The following is a 25,173-nucleotide window of genomic DNA, read 5'->3' as shown; positions in this document are numbered from 1 at the left end:
GATGTTCAGGGATTAGCTTCTCGTGTAGACCAGCTTGCTGCTAGAATATAGGGTATTGCAGATTATATTGTTCAGACTCCGGTTTTAGAGCCTAGGATTCCTACTCCTGATTTGTTTTTTGGGGACAGGTCCAAATTTTTGAGTTTTAAAAACAACTGCAAACTGTTTTTTCCTCTGAAACCTCATTCCTCTGGTGATCCCATTCAGCAGGTTAAAATTGTCATCTCCCTGCTGCGTGGCGATCCTCTGGATTGGGCATTTTCCCTGAAATCTGGGAATCCGGCCTTGCTTAATGTAGACGCCTTTTTTCAGGCTCTAGGATTATTATATGATGAACCAAATTCTGTAGATCAAGCGGAGAAGACCTTGTTGGCCCTTTCTCAGGGTCAAGAGGCGGCAGAATTGTATTGTCAGAAATTTAGAAAATGGTCTGTGCTGACTAAATGGAATGATGATGCTTTGGCGGCAATTTTCAGAAAGGGTCATTCTGAATCCGTTAAAGATGTTATGGTGGGGTTTCCCACGCCTGTCGGTCTATAGTGATTCTATGTCTCTGGCCATTCAGATTGATCGACGCTTGCGTGAGCGCAGAGCTGTGCGCGCTGTGGCGTTGTCCTGAGCCTATGCAGTGTGATAGGATTCTGTCTAGAACAGAAAAACAAGGATTCAGACGTCAGAATAGGTTGTGTTTTTATTGTGGCGATGCTTCTCATGTTATTTCAGTCTGTCCTAAGCGTACAAAGAGAATCGCCAGTTCAGTTACCATCAGTACTGTACAACCTAAATTTCTGTTATCTGTGTCCCTGATCTGCTCATTGTCATCATTTTCTGTCATGGCGTTTGTGGATTCAGGCGCCGCTTTGAACTTAATGGACTTTGAATTTGCCAGGCGTTGTGGTTTCCCCTTGCAGTCTTTGCAGAATCCTATTCCTTTAAGGGGCATTGATGCTACACCTTTGGCAAAAAATAAACCCCAGTTTTGGACACAGGTGACCATGTGTATGGCGCCAGCCCATCAGGAAGATTGTCATTTTCTGGTGTTGCATAATTTGCATGATGCTATTGTGCTGGGTTTTCCATGGTTGCAGGTACATAATCCTGTGTTGGATTGGAAGTCTATGTCTGTGACTAGTTGGGGTTGTCAGGAGGTTCATAATGACGTTCCTTTGATGTCAATCTCCTCTCCCTCCTCTTCTGAAATTCCTGAGTTTTTGTCTGATTTTCAGGATGTATTCGATGAGCCCAAGTCCAGTTCCCTTCCACCGCATAGGGACTGTGATTGTGCTATTGACTTGATTCCAGGCTGTAAGTTTCCTAAGGGCCGACTTTTCAACCTGTCTGTGCCTGAACATACCGCCATGCGGAGTTATGTTAAGGAGTCTTTGGAGAAAGGGCATATTCGGCCATCTTCTTCACCGTTGGGAGCGGGATTCTTTTTTGTTGCTAAGAAGGATGGCTCCTTAAGACCCTGTATTGATTATCGCCTCTTCAATAAGATCACGGTCAAGTTTCAATACCCTTTACCTTTGCTTTCTGATTTGTTTGCTAGGATTAAGGGGGCTAGTTGGTTTACTAAGATTGACCTTCGGGGGGCATATAATCTTGTTCGTATTAAGCAGGGGGATGAATGGAAAACTGCGTTTAATACGCCCGAAGGCCATTTTGAATACCTTGTGATGCCATTCGGGCTCTCTAATGCTCCATCTGTTTTTCAGTCCTTCATGCACGACATCTTCCGGACTTATCTTGATAAATTCATGATTGTATATTTGGATGACATTTTGATTTTTTCCGATGATTGGGAGTCTCATGTGGAGCAGGTCAGGATGGTATTTCAGATCCTTCGTGATAATGCTTTGTTTGTGAAGGGGTCTAAGTGTCTCTTTGGAGTGCAGAAGGTTTCTTTTTTGGGCTTCATTTTTTCTCCCTCATCTATTGAGATGGATCCGGTTAAGGTTCAGGCCATTCATGATTGGATTCAGCACACATCCGTGAAGAGCCTTCAGAAATTTTTGGGCTTTGCTAATTTTTATCGCCGTTTCATTGCTAACTTCTCCAGTGTGGTTAAACCTTTGACCGATTTGACGAAGAAGGGCGCTGATGTGATGAATTGGTCCTCTGCGGCTTTCTCTGCCTTTCAGGAGCTTAAACGCCGATTTACTTTGGCCCCGGTGTTGCATCAACCGGACATTTCTCTTCCGTTTCAGGTTGAGGTTGACGCTTCTGAGATTGGGGCAGGGGCCGTTTTGTCTCAGAAGAATTCTGATGGTTCCTTGATAAAACCGTGTGCCTTCTTTTCCCGTACGTTTTCGTCTGCTGAACGCAATTATGATGTCGGCAATCGGGAGTTGTTGGCTATGAAGTGGGCGTTTGAGGAGTGGCGACATTGGCTTGAGGGAGCTAAGCACCGTATTGTGGTCTTGACCGATCATAAAAATCTGATTTACCTCGAGTCTGCCAAGCGGCTGAATCCTAGACAGGCTCGATGGTCCCTTTTCTTTTCCCGTTTTGATTTCGTGGTCTCGTATCTTCCGGGTTCTAAGAATATTAAGGCTGATGCCCTCTCTAGGAGTTTGTTGCCTGATTCTCCTGAGGTCCTTGAACTCTTTGGCATTCTGAAAGAAGGGGTGGTCCTTTCTGCCATTTCCCCTGATTTACGACGGGTTCTTCAGGAATTCCAGGCTGACAAACCTGACCGCTGTCCAGTGGGGAAACTGTTTGTTCCTGATAGATGGACTAGTAGAATGATTTCTGAGGTTCATTGTTCTGTGTTGGCTTGCCATCCTGGTATTTTTGGTACCAGAGATTTGGTTGGTAGGTCCTTTTGGTGGCCTTCTTTGTCACGGGATGTGCGTTCTTTTGTGCAGTCCTGTGGGACTTGTGCGCGGGCTAAGCCTTGTTGTTCCCGTGCTAGTGGGTTGCTTTTGCCTTTGCCGGTCCCTGAGAGGCCCTGGACGCATATTTCTATGGATTTTATTTCAGACCTTCCGGTTTCCCAGAGGATGTCTGTTATCTGGGTGGTTTGTGACCGGTTCTCTAAGATGGTCCATTTGGTACCTTTGCCTAAATTGCCTTCCTCTTCTGATTTGGTTCCGTTGTTTTTTCAGCATGTGGTTCGTTTGCATGGTATTCCGGAGAATATTGTGTCTGACAGAGGCTCACAGTTTGTTTCTAGATTTTGGCGAGCCTTTTGTGCTAGGCTGGGCATTGATTTGTCTTTTTCCTCCGCATTTCATCCTCAGACAAATGGCCAGACCGAGCGAACTAATCAGACTTTGGAAACTTATTTGAGATGCTTTGTGTCTGCTGATCAGGATGATTGGGTGGCTTTCTTGCCATTGGCCGAGTTTGCCCTTAATAATCGGGCTAGTTCGGCTACCTTGGTTTCGCCCTTCTTTTGTAATTTTGGTTTTCATCCTCGTTTTTCTTCAGGGCAGGTTGAGCCTTCTGATTGTCCTGGTGTGGATTCTGTGGTTGACAGGTTGCAGCAGATATGGGCTCGTGTGGTGGACAATTTGGTGTTGTCTCAGGAGGAGGCTCAGCGTTTAGCTAACCGTCGTCGGCGTGTTGGTTCCCGGCTTCGGGTTGGGGATTTGGTCTGGTTGTCTTCCCGTCATGTTCCTATGAAGGTTTCTTCCCCTAAGTTTAAGCCTCGGTTTATTGGTCCTTATAGGATTTCTGAGATTATCAATCCGGTCTCTTTTCGTTTGGCCCTTCCGGCCTCTTTTGCCATCAATAATGTTTTCCATAGATCTTTATTGCGGAAATATGTGGTGCCCGTTGTTCCCTCTGTTGATCCTCCTGCCCCTGTGTTGGTTGATGGGGAGTTGAAGTATGTGGTTGAGAAGATTTTGGATTCTCGTTTTTCGAGGCGGAAGCTTCAGTATCTTGTCAAATGGAAGGGTTATGGCGAGGAGGATAATTCTTGGGTTTTTGCCTCTGATGTCCATGCTGCTGATTTGGTCCGTGCCTTTCATCTGGCTCGTCCTGATCGCCCTGGGGGCTCTGGTGAGGGTTCGGTGACCCCTCTTCAAGGGGGGGGTACTGTTGTGAATTCTGCTCTTGGGCTCCCTCTGGTGGTTGTTTGTGATAGTGCAGTTGTCTCTGGGTTGTAATCCAGGGCAGGTGTTTCTGCTGATTGCAGCTCTATTCGGTATTTAGGTGTGCTGGATTCATTAGTCAGTGCCAGTTGTCCATTGTTCTTGGAGGGTTTGCATCCCTTTCTGGTTCCTTCTGCTCTGCTGCCAATTCAGCCAAGATAAGTGTCTGGTTTATTTTCCTGCAGCACACATGCAGTGTGCTTTTCAGTTCAGAACAATTTATTGTTTTGTCTTGTCCAGCTTAGACTTGTTTGGATTTTTTCAGTCATGCTGGATTCTCTGGAGATGCAGATATACGTTCTATGTCTTTAGTTAGATGTGGAATTTTTGTATTTTCGGCTGTGGATATTTTCAGAGTTTTAATACTGACCGCTTAGTACTCTGTCCTATCCTTTACTATTTAGCTAGAAGTGCCTCTTTTGCTAAATCCTGTTTTCAGCCTGTGTGTGTCTTTACTCTTATATTCACCGTCAATATTTGTGGGGGGCTGCCTATCCTTTGGGGTTTCTGCTCTGAGGCAAGATAGAATTCCCATTTCCATCTATAGGGTTATTTAGTCCTCCGGCTGTGTCGAGGTGTCTAGGATGTGTTAGGTACACCCCACGGCTACTTCTAGTTGCGGTGTCAGTTTAGGGTTGCGGTCTGTACAGGTACCACCTTCTCCAGAGAAGGTCTCATGCGGCTCCAAGGCCACCGGATCATAACACTCGACGCTTCACATGTGACACCCCTGCAATTTGCATAGGCTCCGTGGGCTCACCTACAGCAACCACACGTGAACCTAAACCCTCTCCCATAGGCGGTGTCTCATGCTCCCCCTGACGCAAACGGCGATCAATGCGGACAACCAAACTCATAGCAGAATCTAGAGAAGTAGGAGTCTCGTACATCAGAAGGGCTTTTTTAACCCTTCCAGAAACCCCATGAATAAACTGACTCCGCAGCGCTGGATCATTCCACTGTGTATCGATCGCCCAGTGACGAAATTCAGAACAGTAATCCTCTGCAACTCGCTCCCCCTGGCGAATAGTGCGTATCTTAGATTCTGCTAGAGCCATTCTGTCAGGTTCATCGTAAATATTTCCAAGAGAGGAAAAAAACTCCACAGAGTCAAATGCAGCAGAATCAGATGGCAAAGAAAACGCCCATGCTTGGGGATCCCCGCTTAACAATGACAACACCAGACCCACACGCTGAGCCTCATTACCCGAGGAGATCAGGCGCATACGGAAATATAGTTTGCAAGCTTCAAGAAAAGAAACAAATTTACTGCGTTCCCCAGCAAATTTTTCAGGCAAAGGAATCTTAGGCTCAGCAACTCTACCTGTCGCTCCAGCTTGCACATTAGATATTGCAAGTCCCTGTTGCTGCACTGCCCCCCTCAACTCAGTGACCTGTAGGAACAGCGCCCTCAACTGGCGGGTTATGGAAGTCATGGGATCCATGAGAAAACAAAAAAAAGGAAACCCCCTTTATTTTTTTTGGTTTTTTTGTTTTTTTTTGTTTTTAAGGCCGATTATAATGACCTAGGTGTGAAAGAGCAAATAACCCGGGCCCCTGCGATTTCCCTGAAAACTAGGGAAACCCTGACTGACCCTCTACCCAGAGTTTACACTGATGGTTTGCATGTCTGGGGCTCCACCCTCGCCCTATCTCCTGTTTCAACCCTAGGCTGAAACCACCACCCAGCCACCCAGTGAAGAGACCTCTAACCAGTACCCACAGTAAGCACAGACAAGGATAACGGAAAATATACACCACGCTGCAGTCACTCAGGAATACACTATAAGTGCAAAGGGCAAAACAAATACAAATATGGGAAGAAGAAAATAAGACAAAGGAAAATACACCACCAGCAACGATACTCCAACTACCAGCTCACCACTCCAGACCGAGATAACATCGCAGAAGACAGAAGCTATAATCGGCGACACCCAATGTTCAGAAGAACTATTTAAAGGCAGTGGGCGTGGCCCAGCTTCCAATCCGAGCACCAGCTAAATTAACCCCGGACCAGCTAGATAAAATCTAGCCGACGCCACTGAGCACATAGTGGACAAAAGCGGAATTACCGCTGTCTGTCGAACGCCCTGGTATGAACAGCGTCCGACATGACAGGATATATGTAAGGCAGCCACATGGTCATTTCCATCTACTTTCTTTAAGCATTATAGATTAGATCTGGGTGGCTCCAACGATCTCAAGTTTGGTAGAAGGGTGCTGGAAGCAGTAGTCCCTCCCTAAGGGCTCATTTCCACTTGCGAGAACAAAAACGGTCCGTAATCTGGACCGAAAAAATAGGATGCAAAGTATGCGATTGTCATGCGAGTGCAATGCAATTTTTAATCGCACCATCCGTATGACATCCGTATACAATCCGTTTTTTTTCTCTGCAACTATTTTTTGACAATCATTTACAGTGTTGTATGCCACAGAATGGTAAGGTATCTGTAAAAAACGAACGGAAAACTGATGGTCCGTATTCCGTCCGTTTTTTTTCTCGCACCCATTAACTTGCATTGGCGAGTCTCGTCCGAGATTCGCAGCAAATCGCAGCATGCTGCGATTTTTTTCTCAGTCCGATTTCGGCTGAGAAAAAAAATGCAAATGAGATGTCACCTATTGAAAAACATTGGTCCGAGTGCAATCCGATTTTTTGTCGGATTGCACTCGTCCGTTATTCTCGCAAGTGGAAATGAGCCCTTAGACTCTTTTCTCTGTAATTCTCTCGTTAGTGCTGTCATGGCGACTGAATACTCAAGCTACTTACCGGTAGCGGTGTTTTTCAGAAGCCCATGACAGCACTCCTATATTCCCTCCCTTTATGCTGGCATGGCTTATCACCACTTATTGATATAAATTTTTTACGTTTAGTCACAGGGTGAAATGTGTAAATTATTTATGTGCTACTAACCAAGGAGGTCCTCTCATGCTCTGTAATCCAACTGATGCGGGAGAGAGGTGCCTCCCTTTTATCTCTGTAGGTTTCCTGTCCCTGAAGGGCGGATCCCCTCTCTCGTTAGTGCTCGTTAGTGCTGTCATGAGCTCCTGAAAAACACCGCTACCGGTAAGTAGCTTGAGTATATCTCCAACCTGTGGCTCGGCTCGCCGGACCCTGAGATTTGTCTGTCTTCTAAGGCTGCAGCAGACCACTGAAAGTTATAAGACTATTTTTGTGGAGAGTGACATGCCAGTGTAGGGATTCTTATAGGCCGCGCAATGCTCCTCTGGGAAATTAAATATGTAAATTGCCTCTTTAGAGAGGAAGATGACTTGAACTATTGTGCCACCTATTGGAAGTATTAATCCTAAATCTCACTGATGAATTAGTACATTGTACTAATATAACTGTGTAACTGTATACATACCTTGTTCTTTTTGGTGATCTAATAATTTTAATAATTTAATAGGCTTCCAAGCTTAGGAACAGAGGTATGCTGCATGATAAACAGCCCATGGATTAAAGTGGTGGTGTTTCTAGAAAACAGACCTTCTTTTTTCCTAATCCTAGAAATTTGTTTAAATCCGGGTTCAGATGAGCATATTTCACGCTCCGTATATGGTCAGCAATGTATAGACCTACAGTGGGTATCTAGCCACCAGCGATCATCCTCATTGATTCCTGTTTGTTCAGGTCAGGAGTCCCACAGCCAGTCCACTCATTGCTGTCCATATAGGGGGCGAGAAATATGCTCGTCTGAAAGGGGATGAAAGCTGGGGTTACACAGTGACTTAGGTTGTGACACACATCATGCAGCCAAAAACTGCTACATTGCAGCATACTGTAAGAGATGGCTGCTGGTAGAAAATCCTAATGATTTTGATGTTTGTGACTTGAGTGTCACAGTAACTTGTGGGTTGTATCACAATCATCTTACTTACATTATGTTATAATAATGGCTTTGGCCTCTACTATAGAATGTGGCTAGTGACAATGTTTCACAGTTCAAAGTGAAATCAGTGGTGGGTATGGGGATACACATATTAGCTTGACTGCTTGGCATGCGACACCTAGTCTTGCATTGGTAATCTCCTGTTGATAGATCAGGGATTGTATTCAAACTATAGCTAGATGATAGCATGTGACCCATCCCTGGAATCAGGCTCTCTGCCCCTACATTATGCTGCTCTCAGATTACATAGCTAACACCTGCTGGCAGATTCCTTTTTGTTTTAACTTTTGAAGAAAGAAAAGCTGGGGACCACTGGGCTAATGCGTCAGGTTTTTTTAGGCCACTCTTACCTGCATGGCTCACCAATAGTAAACAACATGGTACATATGGCAGAATAGAGAAGGATACTTAGATTTGTTAGTCTTGCAAGTGTTTCATAGTTTGCTTGTCAATAAGATGGTCAATTTCTGGAGATTTCTGAAATCTGCTTTTTTCTTTATGCGTGGAAAAATAATTTGTTGGATATTTTTTTCATTAAATAAAAGTTAATGCTTTAAAATTGGTCACACCTCATTTCTTTTTTTTTTTTTTAATACAGAATCCAAAAAGTTAAGGGCCAAACCTTTTAGTAAGAATGAATTAATAGACATGGTTCAGTTTTTGGACGAGCAGGGGTATGAGAACACAACTGCTGGCCATGTACATCGAAAGAAGAGTGGAGTTCTGAATCAGTTGTCTAATCTGCTGTACGACAAATACGGGACCATGCACAGCAAGCGTCAGATTCAAAAGCGTTACTCTGACCTGAAGACGAGGGAACAGTGGCGCCTTGCCTCAATTAGGAGGAAAATAATAAGGGGTATATCAATTAATTGTGTAAAATCCATTCAATTGTCTTATAAGTATAAAGCAAATTATGAATTAAAAGGGTTATTCTTTTTCGAGAACACTTTATTTTTTTTTTACTTCAATGCATGTATTTTTTATTATAAAAAAAAAGTTTTTAATAAGGTGTTATCTGAGCATGCTCGGGTGCTAACATTGTCTTCGGTGTGCTGGAAAAATGTTTGTGTCCTTGCTGCTGTTTGACAGCCACAACACATGAAGGGATTGTCTGTTGTTAGGCCATCCCTGCATGTGTTACAGCTGTAGAACAGCAGCGAGACATATTATTCGAGCACGCTGAAGACACTCGGTTAACACACGAGCATGCTGGGAGAACACCTTATCCGAGCATGCTCGCTCATCAGTACTGAGAATCCTTCCGTGAGCTCTTTCTGACGGTCAAATGGCAAGCGTGTCAAACTTTTATCCATTAATTTTTTTTACTAATTTCTGCTAATGTATGACCTCAGAGCAAAAAGCCAACGGTGGAAATTTTTTAATGAAATATATAAAAAAAAATACTAATGTCCCCAGAAGTGGAATACCCCCTTTAAATAAGTGTTTGAAAGTAACATTAAATTTAGAAACGAGTGATTAACTTGATCACATGGTTTTTTAGTGTATACAATTTGGGGAGTTTCTCAGGCATTTAAAAAATCTGCAGAGAACATGGGTTTGGTTTCCTGCTGATCTCTTCCATTTTTATGAGGTGACCGAGCTGAGAGTGGGCTTGGTTAAGCAGGCAGAGTTTATACAACCCTGTGTTGTTTGTGTCGTTACCGCTTCTACAGCATTTATTTGTTTTTGGGTTAGTAACAATTGGGGGTGAGAGGATCTCCGCCACAGACACACATAGAAGATTTAGCTGTATATTTCTCAGTTAAATTTGAAATATTGGACAATAGCATCAAAGCAGAGGAGCAAAATATTGAGAGCTGCACATAATTTTCCAGCTAGACGTGGCCATACATGCTTGTAAGGGCTCCTTCAGATGAGTGTATTATTTATTTGTATGCAAATCGGGGAGCGTACACACGGATCAATGCAAGTCAATGGTCTACTTCACATGAACGTTTCTACATACAGACCAATGGCCCGAGTATTTATAAATCGCCGCATGCAATACTCTGATCTGCTTTTCGGATCAGACTTGCCCATTAATCTCATTGGATGTGATAAAATAATGGTTGTCATACAGGCACCATCCATTTTTACAGATCCATTGCTAGCATTAACATAGAAAACTGTATTTGGCCAATATTATGAATTGTTTCTGTATAAAGTGGATGTAAAAGACAGACATACGGATGGCATACTGATGGTTAACAAATTTGAAAAGTCATCCATTTTGTCTGAATCGAAATGGACAATTTTTAATGTTTGGCCTAACTTCACCTAATATAAATACTCATGTAAGGCTACTTTCACACTAGCGTCGGGAACAACCCGTCGCTGCGCGTCGGGCCGACGTTCCCGACGCTAGTGTGTTCTCCGCCGCACAACGGGGGCAGCGGATGCATATTTCCCACGCATCCGCTGCCCCATTGTGATGTGCGGGGAAGTGCGGGGAGGTGGGGGCGGAGTTCCGACTGCGCATGCGCGGTCGGAAAAAGCGGACCGTCGGGAGCAAAAAACGTTACATGTAGCGTTTTTTTTTCCCGACGGACCGCTACCATACGCCCAAACGCCGCCAAACGCATTCACCGTTTGGAAATGCGTCGCAAATGCGTCGCAAATGCGTCGCTAATGTTACTCTATGACGAAACAACGTATCCAGCAAAAACTTTTGCTGGATGCGGCGTTTCGCAAAAACGACGCATTTGCGACGTATTGCAGTTAACGCTAGTGTGAAAGTAGCCTAAGAGTTTTTAATACAGAGTGTTTTTTTTCAGAGTAACCAATTACGGTAGTTTTGTATGGCAATTTAGTTTTTTCAATTTTGAAAAAAAAAAAAAAAAAGTCAAAAAATGATTCATAAGTAAGGGTAGATATAAAAAGAAGGGCTTATACTTCTCCTTTCTGCCAGATCCAAGCAGAGCACAGCGGTGACGTCACCGCTGTTACGGCCGGCGCTGACACATTCAGTGCAGGGAAGCTCTCGGCAGCAGCGCGTGCATTAGCAGCACTCCTGCCGAAAGCAGTTTTAACCCTGTGGACGCCGGGGGACGTGACAGACATCAGAATGTGAGTATGTACTGTTTTTTTTTAACTTTTACAATGGTAACCAGGGTAAATATCGGGTTACTAAGCGCGGCCCTGCACTTAGTAACCCGATGTTTACCCTGGTTACCCGGGTGCTGCAGGGGGACTTCGGCATCGTTGAAGACAGTTTCAACGATGCCGAAGTCGTTCCCCTGATCGTTGGTCGCTGGAGAGAGCTGTCTGTGTGACAGCTCCCCAGCAACCACACAACGACTTACCAACGATCACGGCCAGGTCGTATCGCTGGTCGTGATCGTTGGTAAGTCGTTTAGTGTAACTCCAGCTTTACACAAGTTTTTTGTAGTTATGTCTTATTCCGCTTTCTCCTCCAGCATATTTACTCACCTGAGGACACCTTTGGGTGTTTATTGCTGGATAATAACAACTTTAATGTCATAACAATGAAAGGTAGCAGGTGATTGTCACGGCTCTCCTCCCTGCACAATGACCTTTGCACAAGTCCTGCATGGATAGAAAATTCTTTATAGAAATTAATAGACATCTCTGGTATATTAATTCTTATTGTCTGTGTGGCTGCTGAAACCATGATCATAGCAGCTGAGCATGATGAACACTCTCATAATTACGGAATGTAGAATTACTACAATGTACCATTAGAGACTTAAAAAAGAAATATATGTATAGCATGCGTAGTATCTACATTTAAATAGTTAAAAATATAGTCAATACATCCCCCATAATAATGAAGTCTGTTTATTTTTTAATATTAAATAATTAGTTAACTTTGGGTTTTTTTACAATTTTCAGTGAAGTTGCTGAGAAGTGAATCAGAAATGCTTCCTGCCATATTTAATGCAGACAAAGCCAATACACAGAGAAAAAAACAATAAGAAAGACACCATTACTTCCCAGGTATAGACCAACGTCTTATTTTTTTTCAGATTTTCTGGAAATGGGTGTGTATCATGAATACAACAAGATTGTGCATGTGTAGTTTTAATGGTCAATTCAATTTTAATGTTTTTTTATTATTTTAAATTAGTGGAGTTTCGTACTGTGGAACACATAGACATAAAGCATCAAGGATAACAGTAGGCATATAGTAAGCATAAGGAGCGAAGATGCTGACTGGTCACAATAACTATTGACATAGTTAATATAATTGACCAGTAATCTGTGACCCAAAATGGCACAAAGGACATCTTAAAGTGTGACAAATGGTCCATAAGCTATGCACTGATATACTTAGAAATAAAACTATATTATTAAAGCAATATTATTAAATGGAATCTGTGACGAGGTTTTTGCTATGGAATCTGAGAGCAGCATGCTGATATGGCAGAGACCCTGATTTCAGCGATGTATCACTGAGCTGCTTGATGCCGTTGTGATACAATCCCTGTTTTTTCTCTCACCCGTAACAGCACCAGCAAGTCAGTGGATCTGCCCTCCAAGGACAGGAAACCTACAGAATAAAAGGGCGTTACTTCTCCCTCGCATCAGTGCTGGCTCAGTTTCACACCAGGGAACTACAATTGGACATCCTGAGACGCGATTTCCCTGCAATGGCATCTGGAAGGGCAAATTACACTATCTCCAGAGATGTTTGAGAGTGCGTGTACACAGGGCCTTCATTCACAAGTTTGAATGGGCCACCGTGGGTTGCGCAGGGCTCTTCTCTCTGACGCTGGCCAGTACCAGCGTCAGAGCATCTTTTTTTTTGTTTCCTGCTCGACTCAACAGACCCAGCCAGGGATTCACTCCTCTGCACACCCGATGAAGGACCCGCCTCATCTCTTCATCCTCCCCCATCTCATGGACCTGGGTGAGTCCCAATACGGAAACCTTGTTTTCTGTATATACAGCACTTGAAGTACCACCTGTATAATGTACAGTATATAGACTTAGACTAATGTATATAGAATATATGTGATACTGCTAGTGCTGCATATAATCGCAGTATCACCTATATAATGTATAGACAGCAGACTATATACATTATATAGGTGACACTGTGGCTGCTATAAATACAATATATAGGTTATACTGCTGTGTGTGCATAGGTGACACTGCGCCTATGCACACCAGTCACAGTATCACCTATAATATGTATATACAGCAGTCTATATACATTATATAGTGGATATTGTGACTGCTATAAATATATACAGTATAGGTGATACTTCTGTATATATGTTACATAGGTGATACTGCGACTATACACACCAGTCACAGTGTCACCTATATAATGTATATACAGCAGTCGCAATATCGCCTATATAATGTATATACAGCAGTTGCATTATCACCTATATAATGTAGATACAGCAGTCAATATTCATTATATAAGGGATACTGTCACTGCTATTAATAGAGTACAGACCAAAAGTTTGGACACACCTTCTCATTTTAAGATTTCTCTGTATTTTCATGACTATGAAAATTGTACATTCACACTGATGGCATTCAAACTATGAAGTAACACATGTGGAATTATATACTTAACAAAAAAGTGTGAAACAACTGAAAATATGTCTTAAATTCTAGGTTCTTCAAAGTAGCCACCTTTTGTTTTGATGACTGCTTTGCGCACTCTTGGCATTCTCTTGATGAGCTTCAAGAGGTAGTCACCGGGAATGGTTTTCACTTCACAGGTGTGCCCTGTCAGGTTTAATAAGTGGGATTTCTTGCCTTATAAATGGGGTTGGGACCATCACTTGTGTTGTGCAGAAGTCTGGTGGATACACAGCTGATAGTCCTACTGAATAGACTCTTAGAATTTGTATTATGGCAAGAAAAAAGCAGCTAAGAAAAACGAGTGGCCATCATTACTTTAAGAAATGAAGGTCAGTCGGTCTGAAAAATTGGGGAAAACTTTGAAAGTGTCCCCAAGTGCAGTTGCAAAAACCATCAAGCGCTACAAAGAAACTGGTTCACATGAGGACCACCCCAGGAAAGGAAGACCAAGAGTCTCCTCTGCTTCTGAGGATAAGTTTATCCGAGTCACCAGCCTCAGAAATCGCAGGTTAACAGCAGCTCAGCTACAACAACTGTTAAAGGGACACTGTCACCCCCTCCAGCCGTTATAAACTAAAAGAGCCAACTTGTGCAGCAGTAATGCTGCATTCTAACAAGGTGGCTCTTTTAGTTTTTGGTGCATGTATTCCCAAAATAATGCATTTTATAAATTCTTGAAATTTGCTTGAAACACCACACTGCAGTCACTCAAATCTTCAAGGGCGCCGGGCGCCACCCCCTCCACACTGTTTTCGCATGAAATCCGGCGCCTGCGCTGTGTAGTACTGTCTGGTGCAGGCGCAGTGAGCTCTGGCCGTCTGACGTCACAGCCAGGCTTGCAGACTGCGCCTGTACGGCCGCCCTGCTTGTGAATCCCAGCCCCGCACTCTGCATAATGCATAACACACTGCATTACTGCTGCACAAGGTGGCTCTTTTAGTTTATAACGGCTGGAGGGGGTGACAGTGGCCCTTTAAGAGGAGACTTTGTACAGCAGGCCTTCATGGTAAAATAGCTGCTAGGAAACCACTGCTAAGGACAGGCAACAAGCAGAAGAGACTTGTTTGGGCTAAAGAACACAAGGAATGGACATTAGACCAGTGGAAATCTGTGCTTTGGTCTTATGAGTCCAAATTTGAGATCTTTGCTTCCAACCACCGTGTCTTTGTCTGATGCAGAAAAGGTGAACGGATGGACTCTGCATGCCTGGTCCCCACCATGAAGCATGGAGGAGGAGGTGTGATGGTGTGGGCGTGCTTTGCTGATGACACTGTTGGGGTTTATTCAAAATTGAAGGCATACTGAACCAGCATGGCTACCACAGCATCTTGCAGCGGCATGCTATTCCATCCGGTTTGCATTTAGCTGGACCATCATTTATTTTTCAACAGGACAATGACCCCAAACACACCTCCAGACTGTGTAAGGGCTATTTGACCAAGAAGGAGAGTGATGGGGTGCTACGCCAGATGACCTGGCCTCCACAGTCACCAGACCTGAACCCAAAAGAGATGGTTTGGGTTGAGCTGGACCGCAGAGTGAAGGCAAAAGAGCCAACAAGTTCTAAGCATCTCTGGGAACTCCTTCAAGATTGTTGGAAGACCATTTCCGGTGACCACCTCTTGAAGCTCATCAAGAGAATGCCAAGAGTGTGCAAAGCAGTCATCACAGCAAAAGATGGCTACTTTGAAGAACCTAGAGTATAAGACATATTTTCAGTTGTTTCACACTTTTTTGTTAAGTATATAATTCCACATGTGTTAATTCATAGTTTTGATGCCATCAGTGTGAATTTACAATTTTCATAGTCACAACAATACAGAAAAATCTTTAAATGAGAAGGCGTGTCTAAACTTTTGGTCTGTACTGTGTGTGTGTATGTATACATGTATGTATATGTATATGCATGTATATATATATATATATATATATATATATATATATATATATATATATATATATATATATATATACATACATATACTAGATGGTGGCCCGATTCTAACGTATCGGGTATTCTAGAATATGCATGTCCACGTAGTATATTGCCCAGTGACGTAGTATATTGCCCAGTGACTTAGTATATTGCACAGCCACGTAGTATATTGCACAGCGACGTAGTATACAGCACAGAGCCACGTAGTATATTGCCCAGCCACGTAGTATATTGCCCAGTTACGTAGTATATTGCCCAGTGACGTAGTATACAGCACAGAGCCACGTAGTATATTGCACAGAGCCACGTAGTATATTGCCCAATCACGTAGTATATTGCCCAGCCACGTATGTCACAGGTTAAAAAATAAACATATACTCACCTTCCGAGGGGCCCCTTGTAGTTCTGTCGCCTGTGTTCGGTTCAGGCGGCAGCTTCCGGTCCGAGGGTGTGATGACGTCGCGGTCACATGACCGTGACATCATGGCAGGTCCTTCTCGCACACCAACCTTAGCACCGGAACCTGCCGCTTGCATGGACCGGTCACCGGAGCGTCGGAAAGGCGGCGGAAGGTGAGTATATAATGATTTGTTTTGTTTTTTTTTATTATGTTTAACATTAGATGTTTTTGCAATTAAGGCTGCATAGGCAGCCTCAATAGTAAAAACTTGGTCAAACAGGCTTAATAGCGGCGGTAATGGAGTGAGTTACCTGCGGCATAACGCGGTCCATTACCGCTGGCATTAACCCTGTGTGAGCCGTGACTGCGGGGAGTATGGAGCGGGCGCCGGGCACTGACTGCAGGGGAGTAGGGAGGGACTAATTGGACTGTGCCCGTCGGTGATTGGTCGTGGCAGCCATGACAGGCAGCTGGCGACCCAATCAGCGAATGAATATCCGTGACGGAAGTTGCCGACAGAAAGACAAATATAAATATATATATATATATATATATATATATATATATATATATATATATATATTTATTTATTGCACTACCGTTCAAAAGTTTAGGGTCACCTAGAAATTTTAATTATTTTTGAAAGAAAAGCACATTTTTTTCCAATGAAGCTAACATTAAAAGATTCAGAAATACACTCTATACATTGTTAATGTGGTGAATGACTATTCTAGCTGCAAACGTCTGGTTTGTAATGCAATATCTTGATAGGTGTATAGAGGCCCATTTCCAACAACCATCACCCCAGTGTTCTTATGGTACTTTGTGTTTGTTAACTGTATAAGGCGGCTAATGGCTGGTTAGAATACCCTTGAAAACCCTTGTGCAAGTATGTTAGCACAGCTGAAAACAGTTTGGCTGATTAGAGAACCTATAAACCTGACCTTCTTTAAGATAGTTGAGAATCTGGAGCATTACATTTGTTGGTTCCATTAAACTCTCAAAATGGCCAGAAAAAAAAGAACTTTCATGTGAAACTCGACAGTCTATTCTTGTTCTTAGAAATGAAGGCTATTCCATGCGAGAAATTGCCAAGAAACTGAAGATTTCCTACAACGATGTATACTACTCCTTTCAGAGGAGAGCACAAACAGGCTCTAACCAGAGTAGAAATAAAAGTTGGAGGCGCTGTTGCACAACTGAGCAACAAGACAAGTACATTACAGTCTGTAGTTTGAGAAATCGACGCCTCACAGGTCCTCAACTGGCAGCTTCATTAAATAGTACACGCAAAACAAAACGCCAGTGTCACCGTCTACAGTGAAGAGGCGATTCCGGGATGCTGGCCTTCAGGGCAGAGTGGCAAAGAAAAAGCCATATCTGAGACTGGCTAATAAAAGGAAAAAATTAATATGGGCAAAAAAACACAGACATTGGACAGAGGAAGATTGGAAAAAGTGTTATGGACAGACAAATCCAAGTTTGAGGTGCTTGGATCACACAGAAGAACCTTTGTGAGACGCAGAACAACTGAAAAGATGCTGGAAGAGTGCCTGACGCCATCTGTCAAGCATGGTGGAGGTAATGTGATGGTCTGGGGTTGCTTTGGTGTTGGTAAAGTGGGAGATTTGTACAAGTTAAAAAAGGGATTTTGAATAAGGAAGGCTATCATTCCATTTTGCAACGCCATGCCATACCCTGTGGACAATGCTTGATTGGAGCCAATTTCATCCTACAACAGGACAATGACCCAAAGCACACCTCCAAATGATGCAAGAACTATTTAGGGAAGAAGCAGGCAGCTGGTGTTCTATCTGTAATGGAGTGGCCAGCACAGTCACCAGATCTCAACCCCATTGAGCTGTTGTGGGAGCAGCTTGACTGTATGGTGAGCAAAAAGTGCCCATCAAGCCAAACCAACTTGTGGGAGGGGCTTCTGGAAACATGGAGTGAAATTTCTCCAGATTGCCTCAGCAAATTAACTGCTAGAATGCCAAAGGTATGCAATGCTGTAATTGCTGCAAAGGGAACAATCTTTGATGAAAGCAAAGTTTGAAGGAGAAAATTATTATTTCAAATAAAAATCTTTTTTTTCGAACTTTGTCAATGTTTGGACTAGATTTTCAATTCATTTGGCAACTCATTTGATTAATAAAAGTATGAGTTTTCATGGAAAACACAAAATTGTCTGGGTGACCCTAAACTTTTGAACGGTAGTGTATATATACACATAAAAAAACATACAGCCAGCTCTGGCAAAAATTAAGAGCCCACTGCAAAATTTTCAGTTTGATTTTTCTCTTTATAGGTATATTTTTGAGTACAATGTAAATTGTTCTTTTATTCTATAAACTACTAACAGCATATCTCCAAAGTTTCAAGCAATAAATTTTGTATTTATTTTCTGAAAATGAGAAATGGTTAAAATAACAAAAAAAAAATGCATTGCTTGCAGACTTCAAATAATGCAAAAAAAAAAACATGTTCATAATCCTTTATAAACAATAATACTAATGTTTTTAACTCATGAAGAGTTCAGAAATCATTATTTTGTGAAATAACCATGATTTTTAATCACAGCTTTCATGCTTCTTGGCATGCTTTGCACCAGTCTTTCACACAACTTTTGGGTGACCTTATGCCACTCCTGGTACAAAAATGTAAGCATTTCTTCTTTGTTTGATGGCTTGTGACTATCCATCTTACTCTTGATTACATTCCAGAAGTTTTCAATGGGGTTGAGGTCTGGAAATTGGGCTGCCCACAGGGATTTGATGTGGTGGTCCTTCTATCCACACCTTGATTGACCTAGCTGTGTGGCATGGTGCATTGTCCTGCTGGAAAAAAACAGTCCTCAAAGTTGGGGAACATTGCCTGAACAGAAGGAATCAACTGTTTTTCCAGGATAACCTTGTATGCGGCTTGATTCATACGTCTTTCGCAAAGAACAACCTGCCCAATTCCAGCCTTGCTGAAGCATCCCCAGATCATCACCGATCCTCCACCAAATTTCACGGTGGGCGCAAGACACTGTGGCTTGTACGCCTCTCCAGGTCTTCGTCTAACCATTAGATGACCAGTTGTTGGGCAAAGCTGAAAATTAGACTCATCAGAGAAGATTACCTTACTCCAGACCTCGATGGTCCAATCCTTATGGTCTTTGGCACATTTCAGCCTGACTCTCCTTTGCTTCTCATTGATGAATGGCTTTTTTCTAGCTTTACATGACTTGAGTCCGGCATTTAGGAGCCTGTTATGAACTGTTCTTGCCATACACTTCACTGAAGCGGCCATTTGTCATTCCTTTTGTAGGTCACTTGATGTCATCCTTCAGTTGCTGAGTGACATTCAAATAAGATGACGTTCATCCCTGTCAGTGGAGAGTCGTTTTCACCCTCTGCCAGTCTGTAGCTTCGTTGTCCCCAATGTCTGCTGCTTGACCTTGTTGTAATGGGCTGCCGTCTTAGAAATTTTAAGGATGGAGGCAACATGACGCTCGCTTTGTCTCTCTGCTAGTTTTCAACTCCTTTGGCATGGTTAAAAGTTATTTTTTCATTCCTATTATTTTTGGGATATTACTAGCACTTGTTTTGCCATCCAGCTTGTCCTATTGCAAGAGGATTGTGAACACCACAGCAGTGTTTTTTTTATACTTTCCTTCGTTGAATAAGATTTGGTTCAGCTGATCACCTAATTAGAAGCACATTAAGTAGAATGAGGTGTACTCTGGTTGGAATTCAACTGACACTGGAATGGAATGGCTGTCAGACATGTAGAGAAGCTGATTCTTATAAAACTGTGCAGTGGTCTCTTGATGTTTGGCAGATATATATATATATATATATATATATATATATATATATATATATATATATATATATATATATATATATTATACACACTGTTTATACTCAAGATTTTCAGCCCATTTTTTTTAGGCTGAAAGTGCCCCTCTCGGCTTATACTCGAGTCATTGTCCCAGGGGGTCGGTGGGGGAGGGGAAGTAGCAGCTGTCACATCATACTCACCCTCATGGTCCCTGGCAGCTTCTTCGATGGTCTACGGGTGTCGGCAGCTCTTCCTTTGTTCATCGGTCACGTGGTACCGCTCATTAACGTAATGAATATGGACGCGACTCCACTCCCATAGGGGTGGAGCGCATATTCATTGCTTTAATGAGCGCTACCAGTGACCGCTGAACACAGGAACAAGCTCCCAGAGACCATAGCATTAGAGAAGCTGCTAGGGACCGTGCCGGGAGGGTGAGTATGATGGGGGAGAGTGACCATTGCGATATTCACCTGTTCCTGTTCCGCCAGGCTCCGTCTTCCGCGTCCTCTGGCTGTGACGTTCAGGTCAGAGGGCGCGATGACGTGGTTAGTGCGCGCCTTCTGCCTGAACAGTCACTGCAGAGACCCGGAAGTCCTTCCCTGAATTCTAATTCTCTGTAATTCTCTCTGCGGAGCTGTCATGGATGAGAGAAAGATGTAATTACATACTGGTAATAGGATTTTTCAGAACCCTTGACAGCATCCTTATATTCCCTCCCATCACATGTGGGTGATCACACTTTGTTTTTTTGTGTAAGTTACAGGGTGTTTAAGGCATTATGGTGTTGATGTTTGATTTGTTGTAATAACAATAGGAGGTCCTCCTGTGCTCTGTAATCCAACTAATTCTGTAAGTTTCTTGTCCTCAAAGGGCAAATCGACTCTCTCCGTGGTGCTGTCATGGGTTCTGAAAAATCCCATTTCTCTGCTGTAGATGTAGCAGTGCTCAGAATGCTGAGCTGTATCTAACCCCACCCACATCACTGATTGGCAGCTTCCTGTGTACACTGTACATTGTCAGCAAGCTGTCAATCGGTGGGGTCTGGGATTATACAGACCTCAGCATTTGAGCACTGCTACAGAGAAAACAGGGATTCTATCAAAACTGCAGCAAACAGTCCAGTAAGAGATACATTGCTGAACTCAGGCTCTCTACTCATACAGCATGCTGCTTTCAGAATCCACACCTAGTCCTGAAATGATAATATTATACTGATAAAATACTGATTGTATTGAAACTACAGCTAGCTGCTAAGCAAGTGACACATTGCTGGAATCAGACTCTCTGCCAACACATCATACTGCTCTTAGATTAAATTGCAAAAACCTTCTTACAGAATCCCTGAATTGGATGCATCTTAAGTAATTAAACATATATATTTTTTCTGTGTTACAAGGAATTAGGACCAATATAGCATTAAAGTATGTGAACCTTGCTCAAGACAAGAGAGCCGTAGGGGAAACTTTACATAGTAGACAGTTCTAATAGTTGCAGTGAAAACTGTAGAAACCATTCGTTTTTAAACAATTTTGGCTATCAAAAAGGCATATTTGAATTTTACGAACCCTTTTAAATGTATATACTAATATAATATCTTTCAAAACAGGAACTGGAACAAGATTAAAGCACAGTGAATTCAATACCAGGGTGTCATAACGAAACTCCTGGGCCTTATAGTCCCCAGCCCACAATATGCCAAGAACCAAGCAGTGTTGACATTGTTTCTAAACTTATTGAAACTGAGAGCAAAATTGATTTTCTAGTTTCCAAACTTTCTTTTCTCCTTATGTTATGGAATGAAGACCAAGGTCTAAGAAACCAGAACACATTGCTGATGATGTAGTTAAAGATTGAGGAAAGATTTGTATGTTTTTCTTATATTGTAAGAATTGTTTCATTCAAAGTACACTACTGTCAAATTTGTTTAGTTTAATAGTTCTTGCATATGGAGATTTTAGAGTTGTCCACTTTCGGACAGCCCCTACTTACTAGACTCAGGATGAAGTATCAAAGATAAAAAAAAAAAAAAAAGTGATACTTACCTGTTAGATTGGCGCAATTCCTCTGATGTCAGCAAAAAGTTCCCTGACTGTCACTTGACAGCTACTGTTGATTGCAGCTTTCACAGTTTTGAGAACAGTCTTTCTTCCATCCAGAGAACACTGCGAATGCCTGACCCATCATGTGATATTGATTATGTCCTGTGACGCGAGGAGACATGCTGACATTGAAGGAATGGCGCCAGTACGGCAAGTTTTTTTATTATTATTATTTTATGCTGTACCCTGGGGCTATTAATAAGGGGTTGTCTAGGAGCAGACAACCCTTTATGTTATTATGGGGAGGAAGTCTTCAATGCACCTGCTCTCCACTGCCTCTTCACAGCATGATCGCATTTACTTTTCAGCTACTGAGGTACTCTGTTGAAATTACTAGGTAAGTTGCTTTTAATTAAATGCCAAAAACATAAAAAAAAGGTTTCTGCCTCTTAAATGTACAAACAAGTGATTAAAAAATATCTTATAAATATATGAAATTAACTACCATATTTTTCGGACTATGACACACCTAGGTTTTAGTGGAGGAAATTAGGAAAAAAAAATTGAAGCAAAAAATGTGGTCAATTCTGTACTTAGTATCCCCTATCCTGGTATATATGGTCCCCTCATCCCCATCCTGATACACATGGCCCCCTCATCTCCATCCTGATACACATGGCCCCCTCATCCCCATCCTGATACACATGGCCCCCTCATCCCTATTCTGGTATGCATTGATCCCTCATCATCCCTATCCTGGTATTCATGGTCCAATCCCTAACCTGGTATGCAGGGCCCCATCCCTATCCAGGTATGCATGGCTCCCTCATCCCTATCCTGGCAGGAATGATAGCCCTAATCCCTTAACTAGTATGCAGGGCCCCCATCTCGTCCTAATATACATGGCCCCAGCCCTACCCTGGTATGCAGGGCCCCCATCTCATGCTAGTATGCATGGCCCATCCCTATCCTGGTATACAGGGGCCCCCATTTCGTCCTAGTATGCAAGGCTCCCATCCTTATTGAGGTATGCAGGGTCCCCATCTCGTCCTAGTATGCATGGCCCCATCCCTATACTGGTATGCAGGGCCCCATCCCTATTTTGGTATGATTGGCCCCCATCCCGATCCTGGTATGCATGACCCCATCCTTATAATTGGCCCCCACCCCCATCTTGATATGCATGGCCCCATCAGAAAACATTAAACAAAAACATTACACTTACCTTCCCGGCGCTCCCTCGCAGCATCTTGTTGTGATGCCAGCAGCTGCTTTATGCTTGTATGCAGCGCATGGCAGGGACGTCATGCGCTGCTCACAAGCAGAGCGCAGCTTCTCACTGCTCTGCATGCCAGGACTGTGCGCGCAGAGAGCAGTGAGTATTCATTCCTCTTCAGTAGTGCGCACAGTGTCAGCCCCCAGCTTCCTGCTGCTGCCGGCGCTCACGTGTGCCGCTACTTAAGAGAAATTAATATTCACCTCTCTCCACGCCCAGTTAAACTTTTGATCTCTTTCAAACTATTAAAGATGTAAACAAATTTACCAGATTGTTAACAGTAAAGAGACTTTTTTTATGGATACTAATGGACAAGAAAGGTTACAGGACAGTCACTTTTCTTCTTCTGTGGACACAGCATCTCTTTCATTTAAAGAGCATAATGCTATTTTAACCCTGTCATCTTTGCAGGATCCTAAGCATAATTCTCACTTGATTCAAGACAAAGATGTCAGGGTTTTTCCTCAAAATTCATCTTATTATCCATTGCAGTCAAGACTTCCATCCCTTGACCTGTTTCAATCTCTCATTGAAAAATATTTAAGATCACTACACATTCAAACACAGCAATCTCATTATCATAAAAATGTAACCTATTCTCATTACAAAGCTATTAGGGAATTGAGAGACAATTCTAATCTTACCATCAGACAGTCAGATAAAGGAGGTTGTACTGTCGTTCGTGATACTACTCTATACATAAACTTACAAAAAGTACATAGTGTATTAAATGATCTAAATGATCTAAATGATCACTCTACATATCAACCTCTTAAGGCCGGCATCACACTAGCGAGTCTTACGGACGTATGAGCGCATAAACTACGTCCGTAAAATAAGAATTGCACACGGCCCAATGAATATCTATGGCCCAGCTCCTATCTGCCGTATATTACGCATCCGTAATATACGGTCTTGTACGACCGTAGAAAATCGCAGCATGCTGCGTTTGTCACCGTATTGCGCAAAAAAAATCGCCAATGAAAGTCTATGGGGGCGAGATAAATACGGATTACACACGGACCATGCGTGTGACTTGCGAGAAATACGCACCGGTGTTAGAGAGAAAAGCCGGTAATTCAATTGCTGGCTTTTCATTTCTCCTTCCCAAACCCGACCGGATATGAGACATGGTTTACATACAGTAAACCATCTCATATCCCTTTTTTTTTTTTGCATATTCCACACTACTAATGTTAGTAGTGTGTATGTGGTAAAGCAGTGCTCGTGCCTGTAAAAACCCCGGGGAATGAATGGAAAGCAGGGTGACCTGTAGTTACCTTGAGTCGCGGTGAGGCGCCCTCTGCTGGATGTCCTCATATGAACTCGAGCGTGGGAACTTTTACCAGGCTCCAGTTCATGAGGACATCCAGCAGAGGGCGCCTCACCGCAACTCAAGGTAACTACAGGTCATTCCCCTGCCATCCATTCATTCCCCGGGGTTTTACAGCCACGAGCACTGCTTTAGCACAGCTCCTGGCTGTAAAATGATTTAACCCCTTCAGATGGATTTACTTCATGGGACTTGACCTGAGCGACGGAAGGTATGAGATATTGTTGCATTTTTATTTTTCCTTTGTTACAGGATGAGGGTCATCAGGTGGATTACCAGTATAATAAAATATTACAACAACCTGTGTCTTTATTTCATTAAAATACTTTAAAAAAATGTGTGTGTGTTTTATTAACCATTTCGTACTATTGGATTAATAATGGATAGGTGTCATAATTGACGCCTCTCCATTATTAATCTGGCTTAATGTCACCTTACAATAGCAAGGTGACATTAACCCTTCATTACCCCATATCTCACCACTACACGGGAGTGGGAAGAGAGTGGCCAAGTGCGAGAATAGGCGCATCTTCCAGATGTGCCTTTTCTGGGGTGGCTGGGGGCAGATGTTTTTAGTCGGGGGGGCCAATAACCATGGACCCTCTCTAGGCTATTAATATCTGCCCTCAGTCACTGGTTTTACCATTCTGGCAGAGAAAATTGCTCGAGAGCCCACGCCAATTTTTTCCGCGATTTAACCCTTTATTTTACAAGCTACAGCGCCCAAATTTTGCACATACACACTACTAACATTAGTAGTGTGGAATATGCAAAAAAAAGGGATGTGAGATGGTTTACTG

At 42.8% G+C, this 25,173-nt stretch overlaps 1 protein-coding gene across 4 annotated transcripts in view; it reads left to right on the top strand.

The window, feature by feature from the left end:
• The window catches only part of LOC143767177 (uncharacterized), an 81,275-nt gene extending 56,992 nt beyond the window's left edge, over window positions 1-24,283 (top strand). For 2 of the 4 annotated variants that reach the window (XM_077255269.1, XM_077255271.1), the window contains exons 13-15: window positions 8,592-8,852; window positions 11,849-11,953; window positions 21,332-24,278. In XM_077255269.1, the coding sequence (XP_077111384.1) occupies window positions 8,592-8,852; window positions 11,849-11,931 (344 nt within the window). In that variant the 3' untranslated portion in view covers window positions 11,932-11,953; window positions 21,332-24,278. Of the gene's footprint in view, window positions 1-8,591; window positions 8,853-11,848; window positions 11,954-12,465; window positions 12,867-21,331 lie in introns of all 4 variants that reach the window. The other 2 variants (XR_013213678.1, XM_077255272.1) reach the window with 2 other exon arrangements.
• Window positions 24,284-25,173: the final 890 nt, after the last annotated feature.

The sequence above is a fragment of the Ranitomeya variabilis genome, chromosome 4 (genome assembly GCF_051348905.1).
Source record: "Ranitomeya variabilis isolate aRanVar5 chromosome 4, aRanVar5.hap1, whole genome shotgun sequence".
In the NCBI taxonomy this organism is placed as follows: domain Eukaryota; kingdom Metazoa; phylum Chordata; class Amphibia; order Anura; family Dendrobatidae; genus Ranitomeya; species Ranitomeya variabilis.
The sequence above is the reverse complement of the archived record's forward strand: the minus strand, read 5'-3'. Positions and strand labels throughout refer to the sequence as shown.